This window comes from Erinaceus europaeus, chromosome 19 (assembly GCF_950295315.1).
Source record: "Erinaceus europaeus chromosome 19, mEriEur2.1, whole genome shotgun sequence".
NCBI lineage: Eukaryota > Metazoa > Chordata > Mammalia > Eulipotyphla > Erinaceidae > Erinaceus > Erinaceus europaeus.
Window position 1 is genome coordinate 52,619,831 of NC_080180.1, and position 27,699 is coordinate 52,647,529.

Sequence of the window (27,699 nt, forward strand, 5' to 3'; positions counted from 1 at the left end):
TACCTGTTTCACTGCTTGTGAAGTGACCCCTTGCAAGTGGGGAGCTGGGGACCTGAACAGGGATTCTTATAAAGGTCCTTATGCTTAGTATTAAGTGTAAGTGTGCTTAACTCAACCCCCTCTAACAGCCGTTTAAAGAAATATGACAAAGTGGTGTATGTGGAACTCTGCATTTCTGGATGAGTAAACTTTCAGTTGTCTAGATTAAGTCCTTACCTTTACAAGGAACTTAAAAAAACACACAAAAGGAATTTTGTATTGTACAATTAGCTTGTCTTATCTGATTTTTCTTGTAAGTCAATAACTAGGACTCTTAAGTGTTACAGAACTAATGTGGAATTCTCTCTTTATTGAGTAAGTCCAGGGTAGCAAACTCAAACAGTAGAGAGTGGGCAGATAATGGTGAGTGGATGAACAGTGCATGCTTTTTTTTTTTTTTTTTAACCTCCAGGATTATCACTGGGGCTCCATGCCTGCACTATGAATTCACTGCTCTTGGAGGCTATTTTTTTTTCCTTTTGTTGCTCTTGTTGTTTATTGTTGTTGTTGTTGAATAGGAAAAAGAAATTGAGAGAGGAGGGGAAAACAGGGGGGAGAGAAAGATAGACACCTGCAGACCTGCTTCACTGCTTGTGAAGTGACCCCCATGCATGTGGGGAGCTAGGAGCTCAAACTGGGATCCCTACACTGGTACACTGGTCCATGTGCTGTGAACCATGTTTGCTTAACCCGCTGAGCCACTGCCTAGCCCCCCTTTTTTATGTGGCATAATTTTATTCTTTCCCTACTGCTGTGTTCTGTTCTTGTAGATTCAATCACATAAGTCAGTATAAATCTGGGTTATAGAGGGGTGACTATAAGTTATGTGTGTATTTTCAGCTTTGTGATACATTTGTGCATCTGATTACCTTGTTATTGAAGAGGTTCACTTTAGATTCAAGTCTGACAGAAACTAGGGTTATTTAATTAATTTATTTATTTATTGAGTAGAGACAGAAATTGAGAGGAAGGGGGGAAGTAAAGAGAGAAAGAGAGACACCTGCAGCACTGACTTGCCACTTGAAAAGCTTCCCTTCTGCAGGTGGGAACCAGAGGCTTGAACCTGGGTCCTTGTGCATTGTAACATGTGCGCTCAACCAGGTCTGCCACCACCGGAAACTCTAGTTGTTTTTGTTTTTTTCATGTGAAACCAAAAATCTATCTATTGTAAATTATGTAAATATCTTCAAAGTGTTTTCTCAGATATTTCATCAACTTGAATTTTTCTTCTACTTTTTTTTGGGGGGGTGAGGAATAACTGTTGTCATAAAGTGCAGTTTCTTACCTACCTGACATAGGCGTCTGTACTCCACACCTGCCAACTGACATCCTTCTGCTGTGGTCCTCTGCATCCCTCAACTTCCATTCAGTCTCCTCAAGCCCCATCCTGCACCCTTCCCAACTCCCACCTTTAGAGTCCTTGGATCTACTGCAACAAATCTCAGCTAGTCTTAAGTTTCACCCTGTATTTTCTTTGTTTCTTAAGTTCCACTTATGGATAAGATCCATCTGTTATTTATCCTTCTTCTGGTTTTCTCACTTAGCGTGATTCCTTCAGGTCTCATCTAAGATGTTTGCCAAGGAGATTTTAGCATTGCTTACAGCTGAGTAGTAGTATACTACTACTCATGTATACGTATGAAGCATTCTTTACCACATACTTTTTAAAAGTATCACATGGCCCAAAGAAAATTAAATTGGGCCACACACAGAGCATAGGTTGTCACTCATTAATGCATTTCAGAAACATCTACTTTGCGTTCGACACTTTATTAAAAATGGACCTTGAGTGTTTTCAGCATCATTACTCTAGCAGAACTTAGATTCTAGTACTTAAGTACTGAATACTAGAGACAAGCAAAAATACTACTTCAACAATTAATAAATGTTATGAAGGAAATCTCTTGAGTTTGGAGTAGTATAATGTATAATAGTATAATGTAGTAATGGAGGAAATGAGGTTTAGAACCTGTGGCTTCTCGGAGGAGGTGACTTTTTTTTTTTTCTGCCTCCAGGGTTATCGCTGGGGCTCAGTGCCTGCACTACGAATCCACTGCTCCTAGAGGCATTTTTTTCCCATTTTGTTGCCCTTGTTGTCATTATTATTATTGTTGCCATTGATTTTGTTGTTGGATAGGACAGAGCGAAATGGAGAAAGGAGGGGAAGACAGAGAGAGGGAGAGAAATATAGACACCTGCAGACCTGCTTCACTGCTCGTGAAGTGACTCACCTGGAGGTGGGGAGCCAGGGGCTCGAGCCAGCATCCTTACCCCAGTCCTTGCGCTTTGCGACACGTGTGCTTAACCCGCTGTGCTACCACCCAGCCCCCAGGAGGTGACATTTAAGCTGAAATCTAAATGTGTGTTAGCCAATCATGAGGGTATTCCAAGGGGAGGAGAAAAAAAGTTTGAAGGGCCCATCAGGGAGTCTCTGATGTAAGCCTTACAAACAGAAACCTGCAGAGTTCAGTATGCATGTACTAAATGTAGGAGTGATGAGATCTAATTTTTGTACCCTTTGGCTCCTGTGGTCAGAGTAGGGTCCTACAAATAAATAGAAGAGAGACCAAGTAGGAAATCACTGCAGACTTTGGAGGTCCAGAGCATCTGGGAGTGGTGAGGAAAAGATGTACATGCAAATTCTGTTTAAAGACATCTTGAGAGTCTCTTTTCCTTTTGTCTCTAGGTCTTTTACTTATATAGGTGCTAGTTTCATGAAAGAGCTAATAGGCTGACTCTTAAGCTGTCAAACTATGACAGATGGTTTGGTTCTTGGAATTTTTTTGTTTTTCAGAAAATTCTGAGCTTGAGTGTACACTCATTCTTTCATTCCTAGATGTTAAAAATCTAGAACTATAATTAGTTCTGTAGAAAAATCTACACGTTTGTAGGTGAATTAAGGTTTCTTTTCTCCAAATAAACTTTTTTCATTGAGCTGAGATTTATATACAATTCAGATCTAGAGAATGGAAATGGAAATTTGTAAAAAAAAAAAAAAAAAAAGGCAAAAGTTTACATAAGATTGATTCTTATTATTTTCCCTCTACTTACTGCATTCTTTGTCCTTGAAATGTAACATTATTAACAAATGTTGTGGTTTTACTGTTGGTTACATTTAAGAGATGCCTCTTTATTGTTTAACTTAGTTTGCTTTCATAAGCTTTGATTTTCTTTACTAATTTGATTTTCTTTATTAGCATTATGTGAAGTACTGGTGTGGAGAAATTCCAATTTGGTTTTCTTTTAATAACTTCATAATTAAGCTTTTGAAATGAACTTTTTGAAAAACAAAACTTGAATAATAAAGCAACGAAGTGGCTTAGGACTAAAGACAGGATTGCTTTGAGTTGGCAAAGCATTCTAAGCTACTGCGCCTGTCACATAGGATGACAAGAATTGTAACAAGTTACTCTGACAACCACTTACTCCATAGAGAGATTATGCTGAGTTCGTTTGTAGGTTTATGTTTAGCCTAGCTGACAAAATGATACTTAGCCTCTTATACTGTCAGTCTTTATGCTTCCTGAATAGGTGACTGTTGCCTTAACAGTGACCTTAAGAGTATGATTCTTTTTAAAGAACCTAAATTTATTTTATGTATGTAACTGTACTTATGGGCACATTATAACTATTTTTATTAATTTGTAGATGTGCTTTATAAGCATGTAGGGCTATTTTTAGTCTTTCTCTTTTTTAAGGCTTTTTCTAAGAGATTATTTTCCATACGACTCAAAAAATAACCAATAAATAATACATTATCTACTTCCCCAAAAGCAAGAGATTAAATCATTGTCTTAGAAAGTCCTTAATAAAAAAAGAGAGAGATAAAGTCCTTAGTATGCTTATAAGTAGATTTTTGAATTTGGTTCTGTCTTTACATTTGTTTATTTTCTATAGAAAATAATAAATTTTCTAAATCTTCCTCCAAATTACTTAATGAATTTTTTATTTAGTTTTAAAAACAGTTGGAATAATAATTCATATTTTATTGGGGGGAACAGAAAAAATGTATTGTTAACTTATTTCATATTATTCTTTTCTTTACCAGATCCTGGCATATACAGAAGGACTGCATGGAAAATGGCTGTTCACAGAGATCCGATCTATCTTTTCACGTCGTTACCTTTTGCAAAATACAGCCCTTGAGATCTTTATGGCCAATAGAGGTAATATGTAATAGAAGTGTTGTTACCAGCTAACTTTCATCTCCTTAAGATTTCTGTTATGGTCATAGCATATTATTTCCTTCCATGGCATTCTCTAGTCTGCTCTCTGCCGTATTGCTATTTTATTATTTATTTATTTATTTATTTATTTATTTTGCCATAGTCTCCCAACCTGGTTGTTCTTAGAATTATTTGTAGTAGCTATACCTTTTCACCATATCAAAGATTAGCGCCAGGTCTCGGCAACATGGGGACTAACATGCCTTTTAATCATAGTGGGGTTTTGATGCTCTCCATTGTTCTAATGCTTAAAACTTCTGGAAGGTGCCTGCATTTGGAGAGGGGAGAAGATAATCAAATGATTCATACATTTATTGAATTTTTGTCTAATCCATTGCCATTATAAATGGACCATCAGAAAATGGTACTGAATTGTCTTCTTAGCTTTGTATTACATCATTCTTGAAAGAACTAAAATTCAATTTGTGGGCTTAGAATGGAACTTCGTGAAATTCATTAAGACAAGGAGGAGAGACAAGGTGAACTTGAAGGGAAGGCATTGTTGGGTATGAATGGAGGCATGCAAGTAAGAATGTATAAATCTTAGTGATTTATTGCACATACACTTTGTTATAAGTAAATCAACGGTTTACCATTTCTGTAATCTACAACGTGTCATTTTAAAAAATCTATACATATTCAGTAGTAGCATATTCTGCGAACATCTTTATTTCCATGAAAAATCATGTATCTTTAAATAATACAAACTCCTTTAGGGAAAAATATTTGTCCCTTTACTAGTTTGTCTCCTCCCTGACATATAGCTCCTTTTCCTAATGTAAACATTACTCTTCCAGGCAAATAATCAAGTCAGTGTTTCACACTTTAGTTCAGTCTGTATTCTTGCTGTCCCATAGGGGTTTCAGCCATCCAGTATTTATTTATTAAATGTTCATCCTCATTCATTTTCCTTCTTGGAAGTTTCTTCTGCTTCCTTGCTTTTGTTTGGGCGTGGATGGTCTTTTATTGCCTTTCCTTCTTGGCTTGGGTCATCAGCCAAAACCTATGATTGATTGGTTGATCTCTCTCTCTCTTTCTCTCTCTCTCTTGTCTCCCCCACCCACCCACATTCAATGAGGCATTAAATATATACAGAACGCTTACTTAAAACGTGTGATGGGTATATGCATGCAGTATTAGGTGCTTAGTGGACCTACTTATTTACCTTCATACAAATTGGTAATAAAAGTGTTAAAATCTATACTAACATGGATAAGAATTTGGCCCATTATTTCAGATTTGATAGAGAAGAAACATCATCTTCAGAATGAGCATAGATAGTTTAGTTTCTGTACTGGTGTTGATATTTTAAGACTGGCCAAATGTCTTCTAAACTCAGTTTAATGATTTTATAACCTTACTGTGATAATTTTAAGGATAAAATGTGTATAGATAAGTATTGTGACAGTTTTATATACTCAGTACATTCATATATATATATATATATATATCTTGATATTTTCAAGTATATGTCTTTTAAACAGAAATGATCACAAAGCATTAAAATTTTATTTTTACTTATTTGATAGAGACAGCCAGATATTGAGAGGGGAGGGGAAAATAGAGAGGAAGATAGACAGAGAGACACTTGCAGCACCGATTCACCACTCAAGATTCCCCCCTGCAGGTGGGGACTAGGTCCTTGTACATTGCAAGATGTGTGCTCAACCAGGTGCACCACCACCCAGCCCCTAAAATTTGATTTTTTTTTAACCATTTATAAGTACTTTATTTTTCTTTATGGCCAATGTTTTATTCTGCTTCATGGCTCTAAATAAAGTCTGTGCTGTGGACTGGTGACTTGGTGGGTTCCTGAAGTCGTTCTAGTCCCGTCTTGTTGCGGTCCTAGGTGGTCTCCTTTGGTATTCCTCGTTGACCTAGGAAAGTAGTGGAGAGAAACACAGCTACTGCTGGTCCGTAGCCCCGCCTCTGGAAGCCCCTAAAATTTGATTTTTAAGTATAATTATTCTGTTGTTCTTAGATTAGATGTGCACACATAGAAATATTATAAGTAGAATTTAAAAAACTATTCTTGTAAATCAATATATATGGCAGTTTAGTGACTATTCTTGTTTGATGTTAGCTCAGAATTTTGTGACCTTTCAGTTGTGCGTGAATGCTATCAGCTTCATTTCACATGAATGCACTAACATTTGTTAGAGCTTCTGACAGTGTTTATAGAAATAACTGTCTGTGACAAAGGAGTTTATAAATGAAGTATTTCTTCTGCTTATTAATACCAAAACTTGATATCTGCTATAAATATAATTTACTCAGTAATTCTACTTAATATATATGTGGACTAGGAGTAAATTATGCTTTTCTGGAAGAAGTTTTCCAAAAAAAGGAAATCATACTATGTTCTAATTACAAAAAACTTATTTTTTATAGTTGCTGTAATGTTCAACTTCCCAGACCCTGCAACAGTAAAAAAAGTGGTTAACTATCTACCTCGTGTTGGTATTGGGACCAGTTTTGGATTGCCTCAAACCAGGTACTGTTATATATGAGAAAAATACAGAAAGTAAAAAAAAAAAAAAAAGCATAGAAAATGTAAAGTAGGGGCTGAGTAGTGGCACACCTGGTTAAGTACACACCTGGTTACAGTGCACAGGGACCCAGGTTCAAGCCTCTGGTCCCCACATGCATGAGGAAAACTTCCTGAGTGATGAAGCAGTGCTGCAGGTATTTCTTTGTCTCCCTCCCCCTTAATTTCTATCTGTCTCTATCCAATAGCAAATTAAAATAAATTAATAAATGTTTAAAAGTAAATAAAAAAAGAAAATATAAACTATATAGAAAGTACAGTATGATTATATTTGTGTTTTTCTGAGTCAGCTTAACTTTCCTCTAAAGAAACTAGAAAAAGGAAGAACAAGTATAAACCAAAGTAAAATAAAAAGGATATTATAGAGCACTATTAATATTCAATGCTTAGTGTACCTAGATGTTTTAGTGACTTTGTTATGGAATCTTACTTTGATGAATAAGACATGCATACTAGACCTTTGAATAGTCCAAATCACTTGTCCAGTTATTAATTGTAGCATGACTCTCTAGTATTTATTAGTATAACGTAAATAGAACTTTGTAGAACTAGACAGATACCATTTTGAATATACACGCATATCTAGTTGTATTAGTTTTAAGTTTAAATTGTTCCTACATTAAATTCTTCTTTTTTTTTTTTGTTTGTTTGCAGGCGTATTTCATTAGCTAGTCCACGTCAACTTTTCAAAGCTTCTACTATGACCCAGCGATGGCAACACAGGGAGATTTCAAATTTTGAGTACTTGATGTTTCTCAATACAATAGCAGGTAACTTAAATAAATGTTGAAATCTTTAATTATTGTTTATTATATGACTAGATTGAGTACCTACGTAAGTGGCTTATTTTCACTCTATCAAGAGTAATCAGATTATAGTTTTGTATAAGAACAAAAGTAGTTGTATATTTGAAAATATATTTGTCTAGACATTTGAAAATAGTAATAGTTGTAGGTATGACTTAAAAAGGAAGCAGGACTATAGAGAAAATGGGGGAAAGATAGGTAGATATAAAAATAATAGTCAACCCATATCTGTACCTTGGGTGAACCACTTTAGTTTCTAATGGAGGAAATGGGGACACAGAGCTCTGGGAGTGGGAATGGTGTAGAATTAACCCTTTTGTCTTATAGTTTTGTAAACCAATATTAAATCACTAATAATAAATTATCAAAATAGTTCTAGAGGGCTGGGTGGTGGTGCACTTGGTAGAGCAAGCATGTCATTATTTGTAAGGAGCAGGGCTTGAGTCTCTGCTCCCCACCTGCAGGGAAAAGCTTCAGGAGCAGCGAAACAGTGCTGTGGCTGTGTCTCTTACTCTCTCCCCTCCCCTCACAACTTCTCTTTGTTTCTAGCCAATAAGCAATTTGATTAGTTAATTAATTTTACAGAAGAAGGAAGTAAAACAAAAGGTCTCTACATGCTTTCAAATGAAAGAAAAATTATAAAATGAAAAATGTAAATTAATACAGTAAAAAATTAACTTCGGTAGAAGTGAAAACCACATATAGCCTTAAGAGCCTATAAGTTAAAAAAAAAATGCTTTAGGAGAATTGCCAATTTTTTAAAAGATCTTAAATATTTAAAGTATTAAAAAATAGTTGGGTAGTTTATAAGAGCATAAACTTGAGGTCCAGAGCATCTGGGTCAGTCATTACTAGTTGTACCTACCCTATTATGCCTCAATGTTTTAATCTGTATGATGAGAATTATACTAATTTCATGAGATAATTGAGAAGATTAAAGGAAATAATAAATGACTCTGAGTACAAAGTCTGGCATTCAGAAAGAGTCCCTCATTCCTACTTTTAGAAAATATTCCTGAATTTGTTTTATCATTTCTTCAGATTAACAAATATATACATATATGTATATGTATTTATTATTAATGACAATGTTTTTCTCCCCAGGGCGGAGCTACAATGACCTAAATCAGTACCCAGTGTTTCCTTGGGTCATCACAAATTATGAGTCAGAAGAACTGGATCTTACCTTGCCAAGTAACTTTAGAGATTTGTCAAAGGTAACTTTCTCCATGAGCATCTGGAATTTCATTTTCTTTTTTTCCCCTTTCATTTTTTAAATTAGTGATTAGTAGTTGATTATAAGATTGTAGGATCAGTGTATAGTTCTGCACCATACCTATCACCAAAGATCTGTATTTTGACCTCCCAAAGATAGCCAGCATAGTTCTCACAAGTCTTAGAAACAGTTTGCTTTCATTTTGTTGTTGTTATTGTTGCAAATTCATGTATATCAGATCTCTAGATTCCACATGAGTGAGACCATCCAGTAGATGTCTCCTATCTCTTTACTTATTTTGCTTCTTCTTCTAGTGTTTGCCCTTCTTTCGTAGCCAGTCAACAGCGTCAGGTTGAGCCTGATGTAAAGTTTTGAGACCTCCTTTGAATCTGGAGAGGTGGCAGTCGTTGACTATGTGGGTCATAGTCTGTCTGTAGCCTCAGGGGCAGTTCGGGTCGTCTCTGGCTCCCCAGCGATGGAACATAGCGGCGCACCGGCCATGGCCTGTTTGATAGCTATTGAGAAGGGCCCAGTCATAACGTGCTAGGTCAAAGCCGGGTTGACGCTTGCAGGGGTCTGTGATGAGGTGTTTGTTCTTTACCTCAGCTGACTGCCAACTCTGTTTCCAAGAGTCTGGAACAGAGAAGTTCAGTGTAGGCGTAGGGGACCAGATTGGGTGACGAGACGTCAAGCGTTGGACAGGGTGGGCGAAGATATCCGCGTATGTTGGCAGGTCCGGTCGAGCGTAGACGTGGGAAATGAACTTAGATGATGCCGCATCCCGACGAATATCTGGCGGGGCGATGTTGCTAAGAACTGGCAGCCATGGAACCGGGGTGGAACGGATGGTTCCAGAAATGATCCTCATGGAGGAATATAATTTGGAATCAACCAAGTGGACATGGGGGCTACGGAACCATACTGGGGCACAGTATTCTGCAGTGGAGTAGCATAATGCCAGAGATGATGATCGTAGTGTGGAAGCGCTCGCACCCCATGAGGAGCTGGCCAGTCTTGCAATGATGTTATTCCCCTCGCCCACCTTTGCTGCAGTTTTTATGAGATGTTCATGAAATGACAGGGTGCGATCGAGAGTAACGCCAAGATAGACTGGCTGGGCTTCATGCCGGATTCTTGCATCGCCAAGCTGCACATTAAGCTCACGCGAGGCCGAGGCATGGTGTAGATGGAAAACAGATGATACCATTTTTGCAGTGCTAGGGATTAGTTGCCATTTTTTACAGTAATCAGATATCAGAGACATATCTTTCGTGAGTGTTTCCTCGAGGATGTCGAACTTGGATGCCTGAGTTGCACAGCAGATGTCATCGGCGTAGATGAACTTCCTTGAAGAAGTTTCTGGAAGGTCATTGATGTAAATATTAAATAGCGTAGGAGCCAGAACAGAGCCCTAGGGGAGGCCACTTGAGACAAGTCTCCATCTGCTAGACTTGTCACCCAGATGCACCCGGAATCTTCTGTTTTGGAGAAGAAACGATATAGTGTTGGCCACCCATGGAGGCAGGCATCTTGAGATCTTGACTAGGAGACCACGGTGCCAGACCGTGTCATAGGCTGCTGTGAGATCAACAAAGACAGCACCCGTCTTTAAATTCTTCTGGAATCCATTTTCAATGTAAGTTGAGAGGGCCAGGGCTTGTTCGCAGGTAGATCTTCCTGGGCGGAAACCAGCTTGGGCGGGCGATAGGAATTTCTCTGTAAGAGGAGAAATACTAATCCCTTCCAGTTCCATCAATATTGTCCCAAAGTAGTATATCATTTTCTTTTTTTTTAAGTTTTTTAAAAAAAATTATTTTCCTTTTTGTTGCCCTTGTTTTTTATTGTTGCTGTAGTTATTATTGTTGTTGTTATTGATGTCATCGTTGTTAGGACAGAGAGAAATGGAGAGAGGATGGGAAGACAGAGAGGTGGAGAGAATGATAGACACCTGCAGACCTGCTACACCGCTTATGAAGCGACTCCCCTGCAGGTGAGGGATCCGGGGGCTGGAACCAGGTACTTGTGCTTGGCGCCACATACACTTAACCCACAGTGCTACCACCGGACTCCCCAGTAGTATATCATTTTCTAAATGTAAACATAAATTTGATTAGTTACTTCTTTTGACATTACTCTTAAAATATAATTCCATCTATGACAAGGCAAAGGAGATGACCTCATCATTTTTAATAGCTGAAACTTTGTGTGTCTGTCTAGGGGCTGCTTTTAGGTTTGGAATATTATAAACTGTGTTGGGAGGTAGATATACATAGATCTCTTTGGGTAGGTGTCTATGGTTTTCTTTTGTTTTTTTTCTTTTTGTTTTTGGATACATCCCAGGAGAGGAGTTGCTGGGCCCTAAGCTGGACCCGTTTTTAATGATCTGTTTTTACTAGAGCATTGCTTAAATTTGGCTTATTATGGTACAGAGGGTTGAGGCTGATACTCTGGAGCCTCAGACATAAAAAGTCTTTTTGCATAACTATTGTGCTATTTGCTCTACCCACTCCTTTCCTCAGTTTCTGATATTCTGATGTATCTCAATTGTTTTCCAAGTGGGGTGAACCAATTTACATTCCCACCAGCAGTATACACATATTTTTGAAAGTATGTCTCATACATAAAATAAGTTGTGTCTGTGTGAGTAATGGTTATAATAGAATTATACTAAAATGTATGCTGTGGTATGCATTTAGCAAACATTACTATTTGTTTACATAAGCTTGGGCTATCCTGGAGAATATTGTGTGCAAAACTCAATTTAAAGCATGAACTGAAGTTATTCTTACTCCTAAATAAATAATGTAGCTTGAGTAGCTTAAAAATATATGGATTTATTTATGGATGTTTCTGTTCACTTAATTTTCCCAAAGCTGATTTTCAGAAGAGTTGTAGTAGTTTTCATACAAAGCTACAGTTTTATTTGGTAATCACTTCCATGCTGCAAAGGGAATTTTCCTTCTGAAACTGAATTAATGTCATCAACACCCTTTCTTTTGTATTATTTTTCCAATCATTCTTTAAGAAGAGAAAAGATCTGATGAGAACAGTATAAAGTATCTTCATTTTTATTGAAGTAACATTTCATTATAACATTGTAAATGTTATAACATGTGTGTATATTGAAAATAAACATATATTTTCTACATTAAGTTCATCACTCAAAAGACCAATTTTTTCTTTTTCACTTATACAGTTATCCCTTGTCCTATTATTCATTCCACTTTTTTCACCCTTCTAGCAACCACTTATTGGTCTTATAGTCTAGTTTTCTTAAATGTCTCCTTAAAAGTACAAAATTTGGGAGGCTGGGCGGTAGCGCAGTGGGTTAAGCATATATGGCTCAAAGCTGAAGGACCTGCATAAGGATCTTGTTTCAAGCCCCCAGCTCCTCACCTGCAGGGGAGTCACTTCACAAACAATGAAGCAGGTCTGCAGGTGTCTGTCTTTCTCTCCCCCCTCCCCCCTCTGTCTTCCCCTCCTCTCTCGATTTCTCACTATCCTATCCCACAACAACAATAGCAATTACAACAACAAGGGCAACAAAAATGGAGGGAAAGTATAAAATGTGGGGCCTAAGTGGTGGCATACCCAGTTTAGCATACGTTATTATGCTCAAGGACCTCGGTTCAAACCGTCTGTCTCCACCTAGGGGTTAGGAGTGGGGGAAGCTTTGTAAGTGGTCAAGCAGTGCAGTGCTGCAAGTGTCTTTTTTTTTCATGTCCATCTCCTTCTTCCCTCTCATTTTCATTTTCTGTCCACTAATTTCCCAGTTGTTTCATTAGTAGTCTAAAACTCTGACTGATGAAATCAGATCTAATCATGCATAGACTCTGTAGTGACATTAATCCATATTTTACAAATATGCATTGGTTTTTTTTTTTTTTACATGTTGACAATCTGCTTGGAAAAAATAACCAGCTACTTTTCTCTTTTCTCTACAAGATATTGTAATTAGGACTAGAATATTTTCACAAATGTCAAACTATAAAAGCAAATTATGATGGCTCAGTGCTTCAGTTCCCAGGGTGTCCTTTGTAAGTTTGGAAGGTTTCCTCAGCTTCTATAATTTGTCCTTTGTAAGTTTGGAAGGTTTCCTCAGCTTCTATAATTTGTTTTTCTTACTTGATTGATTGTGTATGACAGTTTGCTAAGAGATGGAAATCAAGAAAATGTGAGTTGACCATTGAAAAAGCATCATGATTTCAGTTGATCATGATTATTATCTTGGGGTATTTACTGTGTATATATTATAACTTAGATAACCTGTTTGAAAAACTAGCGTTTTCTTGTGTTTTTGAAATGTAGTTAGCAAACATCTGCAGTATAAAAAAAAAGTTGGCCATTGTGGTCTGATAGGTGGCACAGTGTATAAAGCACTAGGCTTTAAAGCATAGGTCCTGAGTTCAATCCCTGGAAGCACATGTACGAGAGTGGTGCCTAGTTCTTTCTCTCTCTACTCCTACCTTTCTAATCAATAAATAAACACAATCTTAAAAACCCAAAAAAGAAAAATTGGTGATAGATTTCTTTTTAAAAAAGATTTTATTCATTTATTCGTGAAGATAGAAGGAGAGAGAGGGAGAAACAACCAGACATCACTCTGATACATGTGCTGCTGGGGAATGAATAGAGGACCTCACGCCTGAGAATCCAGTGCTTTATCCACTTGCCACCTTCTGGATCACTTGGTAATAGATTTCAACATATAAGAGCACCCCACTTTATTATTGCCAATTAATACTGTTGGGTTACTATTTTCAGGCTCTGAAAAATGTTATATATGTAAACTCTTTTAATCCTTGCAAACACTTTTTAAGAGAGATAACACTATTATCTACTATAGAGGCAGACGTTAAGGACTCATAAAGTTGAGTCAGTTGCAGTCACAAAGCTTGTGTGTAGAACCAGAATTTACACACTAAATCTGTGTTTCCAAACTATAGTTCACAATGGGCATTTAAGAAAATGAATAGCAGGGGGCTGGTTGTTGGTGCACCTGGTTAGATGCACATACTAGGAAATGCAAGAATGCACGCAAGGACCTGGGTTCCAGCCTCCAGCTCCCTGTCTGAAAGTTGGACACTTCACAGGTAGTGAAGCAGGTGTGCAGGTGTCTTATCTTTCTCTCTCCTTCTCTGTCTCCCCTTCCCCTCTAAATTTCTCTCTGCCCTATCCAATAAAATGGGGGGGGGATGGGCACCAGGAGCAGTGGATTCTTAGTTCTGGCACCAAGCTCCAGTGATAACACTGGAGGTAAAAATAAATGAATAGCATGGACTAGCATTAATATCAAAGAATAGAATATTAGTGTCTGTCCTGTGCAAACATACTTGTGTGTACCTGTGCACTTGGCACATAGGAAGTTATGATGGGGCCTTAGTTTTTGTTTCCTTCCAGAGCACTGCTCCGCTCTGGCTTATGGTGGTGCAGGGGATTGAGTCTGAGACTTTGGAGCCTCAGTCAAGAAAGGACTTTTGCATCACCATTATGCTACCCACCATATATATATATATATATATATATATATATATATATATATATATATATTACGTATTTATTTATAAAATGGAAACACTGACAAGACCATAGGATAAGAGAGGTACAATTCCCACCACCAGATCTCCGTATCCCATCCCCTCCCCTGATAGGTTTCCTATTCTTGAACCCCGTGGGAATATGGACCCAGGGTCATGATGGGGTGCAGAAGGTAGAAGGTCTGACTTCTGTAATTGCTTCCCTGCTGAACATGGGCGTTGACAGGTCAGTCCATACTCCCAGCCCATCTGTCTCTTTCCCTAGTGGGGCAGGGCTCTGAGGGAGCAGAGCTCTAGGACACATTGGTGGGATCATCTGTCCAGGGAAGTCCTGTTGGCATCAATCATGGTAGCATCTGGAACCTGGTGGTCCAGGCAAGACCGGGGCCCTCCCCTTATATATCTTTTCTTTTTTTTTTAATTTATTTATTCCCTTTTGTTTTCCTTGTTGTTTTATTGTTGTAGTTATTATTGATGTCGTTGTTGTTGGATAGGACAGAGAGAAATGGAGAGAGGAGGGGAAGACAGAGAGGAGGAGAGAAAGACAGACACCTGCAGACCTGCTTCACTGCCTGTGAAGGGACCTGCCAGCAGGTGGGGAGCCGGGAGCTCGAACAGGGATCCTGACGCTGGTCCTTGAGCTTAGCGCCACCTGCGCTTAACCCGCTGCGCTACAGCCCGACTCCCCCCCTTATATTTCTTTTTTTTTTTTTTTTTTAATTTTTTTATTTAAGAAAGGATTAGTGAACAAAAGCATAAGGTAGGAGGGGTACAACTCCACACAATTCCCAACACCCAATCCCCATAACCCACCCCCTCCCATGGTAGCTTTCCCATTCTCTATCCCTCTGGGAGCATGGACCCAGGGTCGTTGAGGGTTGCAGAAGGTAGAAGGTCTGGCTTCTGTAATTGCTTCCCCGCTGAACATGGGCGTTGACTGGTCGGTCCATACCCCCAGTCTGCCTCTCTCTTTCCCTAGTAGGGTGTGACTCTGGGGAAGCTGAGCTCCAGGACATATTGGTGGGGTCTTCAATCCAGGGAAGCCTAGCCAGCATCCTGGTGGCATCTGGAACCTGGTGATTGAAAAGAGAGTTAACATATGAAGCCAAACAATTTGTTGAGCAATCATGGATCCCAAGCTTGGAATAGTGGAGAGGAAGTGTTAGGGAGGTACTCACTGCAAACTCTAGTGTAGTCCTGCTTTCAGGTATATATTTTGCAGTAGTTTATGGATACGTGTGCACATAAGCTCTCTCTCACAGAAACTGGTGTATATCTAGGTTATGGGACTTTGTTGGAAAGTGAACTACCTGAGATGAAATTAGAGTGTACTATAAAAGGAAAGGTCTCACCCGAGTAATGAAGCTGAAGGGTTGTCATTCCACACGTGAAGTCTCTGGATACATTCTGAGGTGAAGCATGTTGAGGTAGCAATCGTTGCTTTGGTTAGGTTGTGATCGGCAGATGCAATGTTATTTGGTTTGGATTGGGAGAGGCATACGGGAAAGTGGGCCCTATCCAAGGGTTCCAGGACTGGGGGAAGTAGGGGCTCTATAGTGAAGATGTGAGGTTCCTGCTGTCTTAGGGTTCAAAAAGACAATCAATAGTTAATATTATCATCACATTATTTGTTAATTGGGTTAACTTTGAAAAGTCCCTTTGTTATGGTTTGCTGGACAGTACCCAGTATCTTGTATATAGCTGTGCTATTGGAAGCTTCTAATCTACTTGGTCTAGGCTTTTGAGAGAGTCCGCATATCAAATACATAGCCTATATATTAAAAAAATTCAGTTTGTCTTTTGAGAAACTTTGAGACATACAATTGATTTCCCCCTCTCATATTAATTAGCTCCTGATTTATATGTCTACATTTTGCTAGGAGTGTACATAAACACCATTCCCACCACCAAAGGACTGTGACCCATCCCTCCCGCCCACTCCCACCCCCCACTGGCCCAGGAAGCTACATGCCTACCCCTCTCCACTGGGTTTTTACTTTGGTGCCCTACTCCCCCCCCTTATATTTCTTACTGTGAGTTTTGACCTGTAAAGTTTGAGAAACACTAAGTGATATAGTGTATTATTTTTTTAAATGATTTCTTTACTAATGTTAAAATAGGCATCAATCTGGCATATGCAATGTCAGGTATTGAACATGAACTCCATGCTTGCAATTCCAGAACTCTAACCACTGCACCACCTGCCAGGCCACCTGCCTTTAACTTTTGCCTTCAGTTTCTGAGTATGTTTCAGTGTTACCCTGTTCATTTCACCTCTCTGATTACCATACATGGTAAAATATACCTTGCTTCTGTTGGTTGAAAAAGGCAAGCTTTTCCAAATTGCCTAGAAGTGATTGTCTCAGGTAATCTCCAGGATCTTTTAATTGAACCTATTATGTGAAAAAGTCACATATTTGACTGAAACTAGAGAATCCCTGATGTCCCCTGAAGACATTTTTTTTCCAGTTAGCAGCTATCTATTGAGTAATCTTGTGTGCCAGCTCAAGAGAGTATAGGTAGTTACCAGCATACTGAAAGAATGAACTGTGAAAAGAGTAGACAAGAATCTCCAAGACACAACCAAGTATTCTATTTTTTATTAGAGCTCATGTTCTTAAAATTAAGAAAGCGTAAAGAGTTTTGAGGAAGAAGGAAAAGAAGGATCATCTGCTTGTGGGCTTTAGAGAAACAAGTGTCCTCAGGAGATGATGAGCCTGCACTGTAATCTGATTCCTGCCTTCCAGGATCCTCCCATCTTCAAACTGAATTCTAAATTTTGGTCCAGGCTCTAAAAAACCACAAGGAGGAATAGAGAGGGGTGAGCTAAGTCACCTGCTGCCCCTCCCCACCCTGTGGTGTTTTAAAAGCCCGTTAGTTATTATGCTGTACCATCCACATCATGTTAAATGAGCAGCTTCCATTGCCTTCATGTGGATCAAAATGCTTCTCAAGAGTCAATTTTTAAAAATATAATTAGAACAGTAAAATTCAGGGGTTGGGCAGTAGCGCAGTGGGTTAAACACATGTGGCGCAAAGTGCAAGGACCTGCGTAAGGATCCTGGTTCGAGCCCCCAGCTCCCCGCCTGCAGGGGAGTCGTTTCACAGGCAGTGAAGCAGGTCTGCAGGTGTCTATCTTTCTCTCTCCCTCTCTGTCTTCCCCTCCTCTCTCCGTTTCTCTCTGTCCTATCCAACAATGAACAACATCAACAACAACAATAATAACCACAACAAGGCTACAACAGCAAGGTCAGCAAAAGGAGGAAAATGGCCTCCAGGAGCGGTGGATTCATGGTGCAGGCACGAGCCCCCAGCAATAATCCTGAAAGCCCAATAAATTTCAGGGGCAGCAAGCTAACTCACCAGGGTAATGTACCTGCTCCCTAATAGCCCAGATTTGAGCCCGGCTGCAACACCTCTGGAGGAAGTTTCAGTGCTGTGATACCTTTCTCTCTGTTCTACCTAAAGAATTTGACTGAGTGAGGAAGACAAAAGAAAAAAGCCAATTTTCAAATAGCTGAAGACAGCTAAAGGACAGCTATCCTGGATTAAGTTGCTATTGTTTGTCCTTGTTATTTATTCTTTCTTTCTCTCCTTCCTCCCCTCTGTTTTTAGAGAAAAGGAGGTGATTTTCTCTTTCTCTCACTGTCTCTTTTTTTATCTCCTACCATTGGGGTGTGTATTTTCATATGTGAGGCCTTTCTTTCTAGCACACATTTAATATACAGCATACATCCTGACCTGGAATTGACTACCGACATTTAACTGTTGTTGATCAGACAGCACTTCTTTATCTCCTTAAGGTTTAAGTGCTGTTTCTGATGAATGCCAGTCCTTTTAGTCTGCTCTGCAACAGACACACTGGGAATCAATATACCATCTAGACGGCACAGTGGGAAAACACACACACACATACACACTCTTAGGAGGGAAGGGGCAAATTTGTTTAAATATGATAGGTGTTAGGACTTTTTGTTTTTTCTATTTCTTGGGTTTCAATCACCCCAAAAGAATTCAAACTTAGAAAAAGCAAAACAAGTCTTTTGATAGTGCAACTATACATAATGATTCTTAAAATATTTGAATAAAATTGATAGGCAGAGAAATAAAAAATTACCCGATACTTGTATTTGTTGATTAACAAAACATATTAAACTATTTAATACTGGCATCAGACATGGATGCTGTTATATGCTAGATTGATTTTAGGGATTGTTTTATAAAGTACATTCCCTGACCTTGAGAAGTTTGTAGTCTACTCAGCACTAGAGTTCTATGGGAAAATTTAAAAAGATAAGCTACAGGATTTCAAAGAAAGCTCTAGTAGATGTTTGCATTGTAACAATTATTTTACATGTTATCTCTTAATCTTTTCAAGTGTTGTATGGAAAGTGTTACTGTAATTTACAGATAAGGAAACAAAGGTTTAGTATGGTTATTCACTTATACATTTCCCAAGTGTTATGGTAAGACTTGATCTCAGATCTGACCCTATTTGTGGATTGGTAGTTAGGTGTAACCAAAAAATAATATTTTAGATTGAATACTTGGGCTTATGTTAGTCTTCTTTTCAAAAGCCAACTGCCCTCCCTTTTACTTGGAAAAGACAAGAGGTTTGCTTTTTGGAGAAATTGCACCAGAGATTTTTCTAAGAATACCCAGGACAGCAGAGAGGGGAGAGTTTAAGGTAAGGAATGGTAAGCAGAAGGATTAACTGAAAGCTTTAAGTAGTGAGGGTGAAGACCCCCAGGCTCCTCTTGCTGTAACACTATCTGAACTATGGCTGACAGGCTCATACCAGCACCACCCTCTAAGATAGAAGATTGGTCTACTCTTGGCTATATTGATTGGCTCAAAAGACCTACCATATATACTAAAATTTTAAGTATCCTCTCTGGAGGCTATCTTTTTGACCTTCATCGAAGTCTACCTAATTACACTGCTGCAACAAAACTTTATATACTTAAACCAGCACACACACACACACACACACACACACACACACACACACACACACACACACACACCCCAGCACTGTTCAGTTCTGTCTTATGTTGGCACAGGAGATTGAACCTGAAACTTTGGGGCCTCAGGCAAGGAAGTCTTTTTGCAGAATCACTGTTAAACCTCACCCCTCCTGTTCTTAACAATATATACCAAAGTGCTAGCAAACATTTAAAGATAACCTTCCCTGTGTGGTAAAACAGAAAAGTGAAATAAACAATACAAATAGAAGCATTAATGAGGCCAGGTAATAGCTCACCTGGAAGAGCAAACACTTCACCATGCAGGACAACTTGGGTTCAAACCCCTGGCTACCCCATATGAGAGTCTGCATAGAGGAAGCGTCAGGAGCAGTGCTATTGTGTCTCTTCCCTCACTCCTCTCTCTTCCTCTGGCTCCCTCTGTCTTCCCCTGCTCCCCTTACTCTCACCATCTAGAGGGAAACAAGAGTCTTTTAGAAGTGGTGGAATTGTGTAGGCTCAGAGCCCCATTGAGAACCCTGGTGCAAATAAATAAGTATATAAGTGCCGTTGCAGATACAGGAAAAACTCTTGCATTACTAGAAAAAGAAAACTGTACTTTGGAAAGTCAGATGCATATGCACATGTCTTCTAAAAAGCACATCAGAATGATATAGGAACAGACAATAAAATAGATTGAGTTAGAAGGCCATAGTGGGAAATACTTGAACTTAATGTAGACTTGTGCCAGTCTATCTCAATTTATCAGTAAGGAACCATTAAAATTTTTTCAATCTGTTGTGGAGTTCCCTTATAGAAAAATACTATTTGGGGGCCAGATGGTGGCACACCTGGTTAAGTGCACACCTTATAGTAAGTAAGGACCTGGGTTCAAATCCCTGGTCCTCCCCCTGCAGGGAGGAAGTTTCAGAAGTGATGAAGCAGGTTAAGTGTCTCTTTCTATCTTTTTAATTATTTTTGTATTATCTTTATTTATTGGATAGAGGCAGCCAGAAATTGAGAGGGAAGGGGATAATAGGAAGAGTGACAGAGAGACACCTGCAACACTGCTTCGCTACTTGGCAAAGCGTCCCCTATGCAGGTAGGGATTGGGGACTCCAACCTGGATCCTTGTGCATTGTAACATGTATTCAACCATGTGCGTCACCACCTGGCCCCCCAACATGTGTGCTCAACTATATGCTACCATCCGGCCCCATGTCTCTCTTTCTCCATCTCTATTTCCCCCTGCCTCTCTCAATTTTTTCCATCTCTATTAAAAAAAAAACTTAAGAAAATATTACTTGTATGTAATGTTATATAGAATTTATATAATACTAAAGATTCTTTTTTCATATGTGTAGTGAATTTTTTAAGCTCAAAATTATTACTGTTCAGTGGTGATATATTTAGTTTAAAATATGGCTGTGTGACTCTCAAGAATTTAAAACTAACTCAGGATAGTCTGAGCATAGAAATAGAAATGTTGCACTACACTTAGAGGATTTACTGAAGTTTTGTTTTAAAATTAGAACTTTTATGTGACTTTTTTAATTTGCATGAAGTGGTAGCATAATGCACAGCAGATTTGATGTTCTACTTTCCAACAAGTTTTGAAATGACTATACCACTTAAACAGCCTTCAATGACATTGTTTTTTTAACGTTAGTCAGAAAATGATAAACTGAAGTAACTGGAATGGATTGTGGTTAATATTCCTGTCAGGGTGATGTGTAATCCTGACGTATACCAGCAGCACACTGCCAGTCAGTAATCTTTCTCCGAGTTAAGTACTTATTCTTTAACCATCCCTAGTTACTGTAGTGTGGAATGACCAATTATTATTACTTATACATTATTTTATTTACATAGCATTGCCAGTTTTAACCCATAATAAATCTAGTTCCTTAGTTTAGTAGCAGGTATACTAACTTGGGTAAATTCAGAATAGGAAATATGTCTTACATGAAATCACACAAATTTTTTTTCAAAAGACAAGTTGGTGGGGGGGGTCTTAACAATTACTAATATTCTGAGGTTTGTTTTTTTTTTTTGGACACTAACTGTAGTAGGAAGATATCTTTAAGACCTTTTAATTTTTTAAATATTATATGTATAAGTTTCTCATTCTTTTATTTATGTGATACTGAAGCTATTTTATGTGAGCATGTTATATGCATTTTTTTAGTAGGTGCTGCAGGAACTTACCTGTTAGTCAGTGGTCCACATACCTGTTCAGTTCTTTGTTCTTTCCTCCAGGCTTTTTGCTGGGGCTCGATGCCTGCACTATGAGCCCACTGCTCCTGGAGGCTCAATGTTGTCTGCCGTTGTTGGATAGAACAGAGAGAAATTGAGAGAGGAGGGGAAGACCAAGAGGGAGAGAAAGATACCTGCAGACTTGCTTCACTGCTTGCAAAGCGAGTAGTAGGTGGGGAGTAATAAGTGGGGAGCCAGAGGCTAAACCGGGATCCTTGCTCCAGTCCTTGCACTTCACACTATGTGCGCTTAACCCAGTGTGCTACCACCTGGTCCCCCATCCAGTTCTTTATTCTCAGAGTCCTGCAATTTAAATAAGCACATTTATTCAACATACCTGTTTATAGTACTCTGTTTATATTAAATTCATATTTTCATTTAAATCATTGATTATTAAATATTGTCAGACACCTTTTGTAAATGATATTCTGAGGCCTATACCAGAGAGAAATGTGAATGGAATAGTTCCTATTTCTAAAGAGCTTTTTTCTACTTTTAAAGAGTTTTATAGCTGAATGTGTATGTGTGTGTGTATGTACAAATGATTTGAAAATCTGTTTCCTTTCTGAAATACATTCAAGGTTATGACATAAGTAAAAGATGTGAGTAACACTCAGAACTCTTCAAATAATTTTAAACCCTACTATTTAATGTCCTTTATAATCCTGAGTCATCTGTTTGTTTAGGGCAACTTTCTAAAATTTTATCCTGGACTCTGACCAGCACTCACTGGTATTTACTTGTTGTTTGTACAGCTTGCCTTTTAGTCATTTATCATTTTTTATTCATTTTACACAGTTCATTTTGAGTAAATTTTGTCTTACAAGACTGTTACCACAGAGATACAATTTCACATTTTCCCAAAATAAGTGTTAGCACACTATTGAAGTGTCGACTCTCTGTACCATATCTTTCACTTTAAGTATTTTTTCTTTGTAGTATTTTCAGTCTTACAGTTCTCAGCTCTGCTAAACTTCTCCATGGATTCGTGTGTGTTTTTCACCTTTTCTGTTATATCTTTTAGAATGAGATGTAGTTATTTAAAAATAGGCTGTTAGTTCTAACATTCACATAATCTTTTTTTTTTTTTTTTTTTTAGTATTTTATTTTTATTGAATAGTGACAAAAATTGAGAGGGAAATGGGGAGAGAGATGGTGAGAGAAAGAGACACCTGTAGCCCTGCTTCATCACTCGTGAGGCTTCCTCCCTGCATGTGGGACCTGGGGGCTGGAATCTGAGTCCTGGTACATGGTAATGTATGTGGTCAACCAGGTGCATTATTATCACATGGCCCCACAGTCTTTTTTTATCTTTATTTATTGAATAGAGACAGCCAGAAATCAAGAGGAAGGGGAGAAAGCCAGTCACTTGCAGCACTGCTTCACCACTCGAAAAGCTTCCCCCCTGCAGGTGGGGACCAGTGGCTCAAACTTGGGTCCTTGTGAATTATAACGTGTGCTCAGCCAGGTGCACCACCACCTGCCCCCCCCCACCCCCCACAAACACACTCTCTCTTTTTTAAACATTAAAAGACTTGTTCTCATCATAGTTTTGTCTTTTGACCATCAATTCTACCTACTACTTTTTCATAGTTTGATCGAATATGAGTAGAGATTAGATTATGAAATGCTGTCTCTTTCTCTCCATAGAAATGTGGGTACTGCCTCTACGCCATACAACTTACGTGGAAAATTTTGTCCACTCAGTCCTAGAGGCAACCGGTTGGACATTTTGTTGTTGTTGCAGCTCCGATTTCAAATACTTCCTTTTGAGTTTGTCCTTAGCTGGACTCTGGAGTTAGGTATTCGTTACTCTGTTTCTGTTCCATTCTCTGGCAGATCTTTCCTGCCTGTGCCATAGAAGATTTTTTCTTTCTGCTCTTTTGCCTCTTCCTTGAAATAAGGAAGAGACAAAAGTTGTTGCCTGTTTATTACTCATTGCTAGGCTTGGGGAGTAATGGGGTGGGTGTAAGTATTCCTGATCCAGTCTTAGTCATTAGCAAACCCTGACTGTTTAAGGTATTCTACCTGCATCTTGTTTTTCCATTCAAACTCTGCCTTCTCTCTTTGGCTGGTATTAGGCATCAGAGATTCCCTCTCCTTGCTCTATTAGTGGAAATTAGGGAGCCTCTGTGGCTGCATAATCCTTGGGTCTTTTTTTTCCTACCCTAGAAGCAGATCATTGCCTGGTCCCTGGGAGGGATAGAAGGCTTGCCGTCCTTCTGTGAGCAGCAGATTGCTTACAATTCCCCCACATGGTACTCATACTGCTCTGGCCCTGGGGTGAGAGAATTTGATATTCCTTACCTGTCACTTTGTGATTTCCATAATTTCTGATTAGGAAAAGTGAGTGATATTTTGTATCTACCCCAGTAGCAGCAGCTCACACCCTGTCTCACAACCTTTGTGAATGTCCAGATCATCTTCTTAGTTCTTAGTGACGTAGTGCAGCTGCAGATTGCCAAAGACACACTATTCTCAAAGGGGAGGGTCTCAGTCAGCAGTGGAAGTGGCTTTATTGGAAACCAGTCCCTCGGGCACTAGCTTTTTTTTTTTTTTTTTTCTAATTTTTTATTTATAAAAAGGAAACAATGAAAAAACTCCACACAATTCCCACCACCAGAACTCCACATCCCATTCTCTCCCCTGCTAGCTTTCCCTTTCTTTATCCTTCTGGGAATATGGACCCAAGGTCGCTGTGGGATGCAGAAGGTGGAAGATCTGGCCTCTGCAATTGCTTCCCCACTGAGCATGGGCATTGACAGGTCAATCCATACTCCCAGCCTGCCTCTCTCTTTCCCTAGTGGGGCAGGGCTCTGGGAAGGCAGGGCTCCAGGACACATTGGTGGGGTTGTCCGCCCAGGGAAGTCCTGTTGGCATCCTGGTAGCATCTGGAACCTGTTGGCTGAAAAAAGTTAATATATAAAGCCAAACAAATTGTTGACTAAATCATGAACCTAAAGGCTGGAGTAATGCAGATGAAGATTTGGGGTCACCATTTAGAAGATAACTAGTATGCCTATTTTAGTTATATTCCAAAGGACCCATGACTATACTAGTTTTTTCCTGAGTCTGACCTCTGATATGCAGGTGGACCCAAGTTACTGTCTAGGGAGATGAAGTCATGGCTGGAAAAAGGGCTAGAAAGCTGGATCAGGGAAGAGAGTAGCTCCCAAATATGGGAAAGGTGTATAAATATTGTTGACTGTAGAACCTATCAATTTGATATGGGGTCCATATTCTGTTTAAGAGCCTGTGTGACCTCTGCATTCCTGTAGGTCTGAGCTCACATTCTGTGGTCATGAGTAGGAATGTTCCAAGCTGCCCCAATTTCAGAACCCATCTTCCTCAGGTGGTAGAGTATGTTATCCAGCCTCCCTTTGGAGGATGGAACATTCTGTACTAGGGCAGTAGCTTTTAAAGTTGAGCGATTTCATGGTTTCAGGAGCATCAAAGTCTAGTTACACAAACCTAGGTCATATGTCCCACTACACACCTAGGCTATATGGATTATATATATGGATTCAAAGCTTTATGGTTGATGTGGATCTATATGTCTTTGTGTGATACATGACTATTACATGTAGAGAGGTCTTTCAGAAGACGCTGGGGTGGGGCATTTCTTTCTGTTCTCTCTGTGCTGAGCTCTGGGCATTTAGCCTCATAGGAGACTTTGTTTATGGCAAGTCCCCACCTATGAACAAATACCCCCTGTTCCCCCCCCCACACACACACACACACACTGGCCACCAGAACAGGTTGATCAAGGTTTGCTTTGCTGGGTGGCAGCTGCAGAAGAAAGGCTTCTTCCTCGGAGATGCAGGTGACTTGGAGCATCAGGCAGGGAGAATGTGGAGATTTATCTACTGACTTCCTGTCCTGTGGGAGGATCACCGTTGACCCCTAGAGGTGTGTTCAATTAGGACCCTGACTCTCTGGATACAGCTTTTAAGATGTGCAAATAGACCCCTTGCTAGGAAAGACTGGGAGGTTGGTTTTTCTGTGGACTTTTCAGTGAGAGGGACTGTGGGGGAGTGTTGAGCCTAGAAAATCTTTGTGAGCTTCCTGGAAACTTTTTGTTCTTGCCTCTTATGGACACAAGCCTCCTTTACATTCAGAGCTAGGTGTGTGTATATGGGGGGGTGGGGTGGCGGGGGGAAGCCTGTCAGGTCTTGAAACACTGGGGCTCTACATGTGTTCAAAGCCTTCACTCCTCTAGAAGAAGCCTGAGTTCCTCCCAGCTGTAGGCGTGGGGTTTATCTAACGAATGTGTCCCTGTCATGATGTGAGGCTTTGTCTTGTGTGCCCACAGAGTTTCTGGATGTCTTTCAGAGGAAATTGCTCCCATGTGTAGCCATAGGCCAGCTTGTTCATGTTGCTGTCTTAATCTGGTTTGCTAGTTTGAATGGTCTTAACTGTGTCTTTAAGTGGGTAGATGAATTTATCTAGAAATGGATAGGTTTTGTTCTCTCAGCACTGGACATCTTGAGTGTTTATTATTTTCATAATTATTTAAAACATTCTTTTCAATTTGTCTTGGATTGTTAATATTTTTCATGCATTTAGTTCAACACTGACATTGGATGATCAGATAATTTTTAATGAATTTATATGCCTTTCTTAATCTCAGAGAAAAGCCTATAGAAAAAAATCACTTAATATAAATCTAACTGAATAATAGAGATCTGTTGAAGGCATTGCTGCTGAATCTACCAGTGTGAGCATTTGAAATGATTTAGACTCTACATAGGCACAGTAAGTAAAATGGAATACTTTTTCCCAAGGTGTGTTTGTTAAATTGAAATAGTACAGGGGGTATATGTCGAGTGCCACTTGCAAGGAATTGTGTTTTCAAGGGATTAAAAACTGCTCTGGTGCTGGAAAACAAAAGTGCTTATTTGCTAACTCTAAAAGCCACAGTAATGCACCAGTGACATTTTTTTCTTGACAATATTAAATAAAATGTAGAGTGTGTGAAGATAAGTGGCAAGCCATTTCAGCTATATATAGCCTATGACGAAATACCCTAAAAGACAAGGTTGAATAAAAATGCTGATCAGGCTGTTTGTTATACTTGTCATTTAGATAAAAGAGCTGCTGCAACTGACACAAAATAGTCGCTGCACCCCTACCAGTAGCAGCATTACTTAGATGACAGAGACCTCCATTTTCTTCTCGAGGGGAAGTGGGGGAGGAAGGCAAGTGGTGGAGAGTCACAGAATAAATTCCATGAGCTTCTTTAAAAAGCTTTAGCAATACAGAGCTAAAGCTGTATTTCGGTTCCTGAATTTGGCTGTACAGATAAGAAAGTTAAGAGGAATAAACTTTGGTGCAGTGATCTTTGATTTTTGTTTGTTCATTTTTTTAAAAAAAAATTTATTTATAAAAAGGAAACATTGACAAAACCACAGGATAAGAGGAGTACAACTCCACACAATTCCCACCACCAGCTCTCTGTATTCCATCCCCTCCCCTGATAGCTTTCCTATTCTTTAACCCTCTGGCGTATGGACCCAAGGTCATTGTGGGATGCAGAAGGTGGAAGGTCTGGCTTCTGTAATTGCTTCCCCGCTGAACATGGGTGTTGACTGGTGGGTCCATACTCCCAGCCTGTGTATCTCTTTCCCCAGTGGTGAAGGGCTCTGGGGCAGCGGAGCTCCAGGACATAATGGTGGGGTTGTCTGTCTAGGGAATTCTGGTCGGCATCATGCTAGCATCTGGAACCTGGTGGTTGAAAAGAGAGTTAACATACAAAGCCAAATAAATTGTTGAACAGTCATGGACCTAAAGGCTGGAATAGTGCAGATGAAGAGTTGGGGGGGGGGGTTTCCTCCATTTTGTAGATAGCCAGTAGGCATATTTTAGTTATATTCCAAAGGGCCTGTGGCTATACTAGTTTGTTTTTTCTTTTTCGTTTTCTTTTTCTTTTTCTTTTCCTTTTCCTTTTCCTTTTCCTTTTCCTTTTCCTTTTCCTTTTTTCCCCTGAGCCTGAAATCTGATATGCAGGTGAATCCAAGTTATCATCTGGGGAGATGATGTCATGATTGGATAAAGGACCAGAAAGCTGGATCAGGGAAGAGAGTAGCTCCCTAATATGGGAAAGGGGT

At 39.3% G+C, this 27,699-nt stretch overlaps 2 protein-coding genes across 4 annotated transcripts in view; one reads left to right on the forward strand and one right to left on the reverse strand.

Annotated features, from left to right (window-relative positions):
* Positions 1–27,699, forward strand: part of LRBA (LPS responsive beige-like anchor protein) — a 554,160-nt gene that overhangs the window by 378,325 nt on the left and 148,136 nt on the right. For all 3 annotated transcript variants that reach the window (XM_060178956.1, XM_060178957.1, XM_060178958.1), the window contains 4 exons: positions 4,088–4,205; positions 6,657–6,759; positions 7,468–7,583; positions 8,724–8,836. In XM_060178956.1, the coding sequence (XP_060034939.1) occupies positions 4,088–4,205; positions 6,657–6,759; positions 7,468–7,583; positions 8,724–8,836 (450 nt within the window). The remainder of the gene's footprint in view (positions 1–4,087; positions 4,206–6,656; positions 6,760–7,467; positions 7,584–8,723; positions 8,837–27,699) is intronic.
* MAB21L2 (mab-21 like 2) overlaps positions 1–27,699 on the reverse strand; it is a 384,237-nt gene that overhangs the window by 63,042 nt on the left and 293,496 nt on the right. The window lies entirely within an intron of this gene.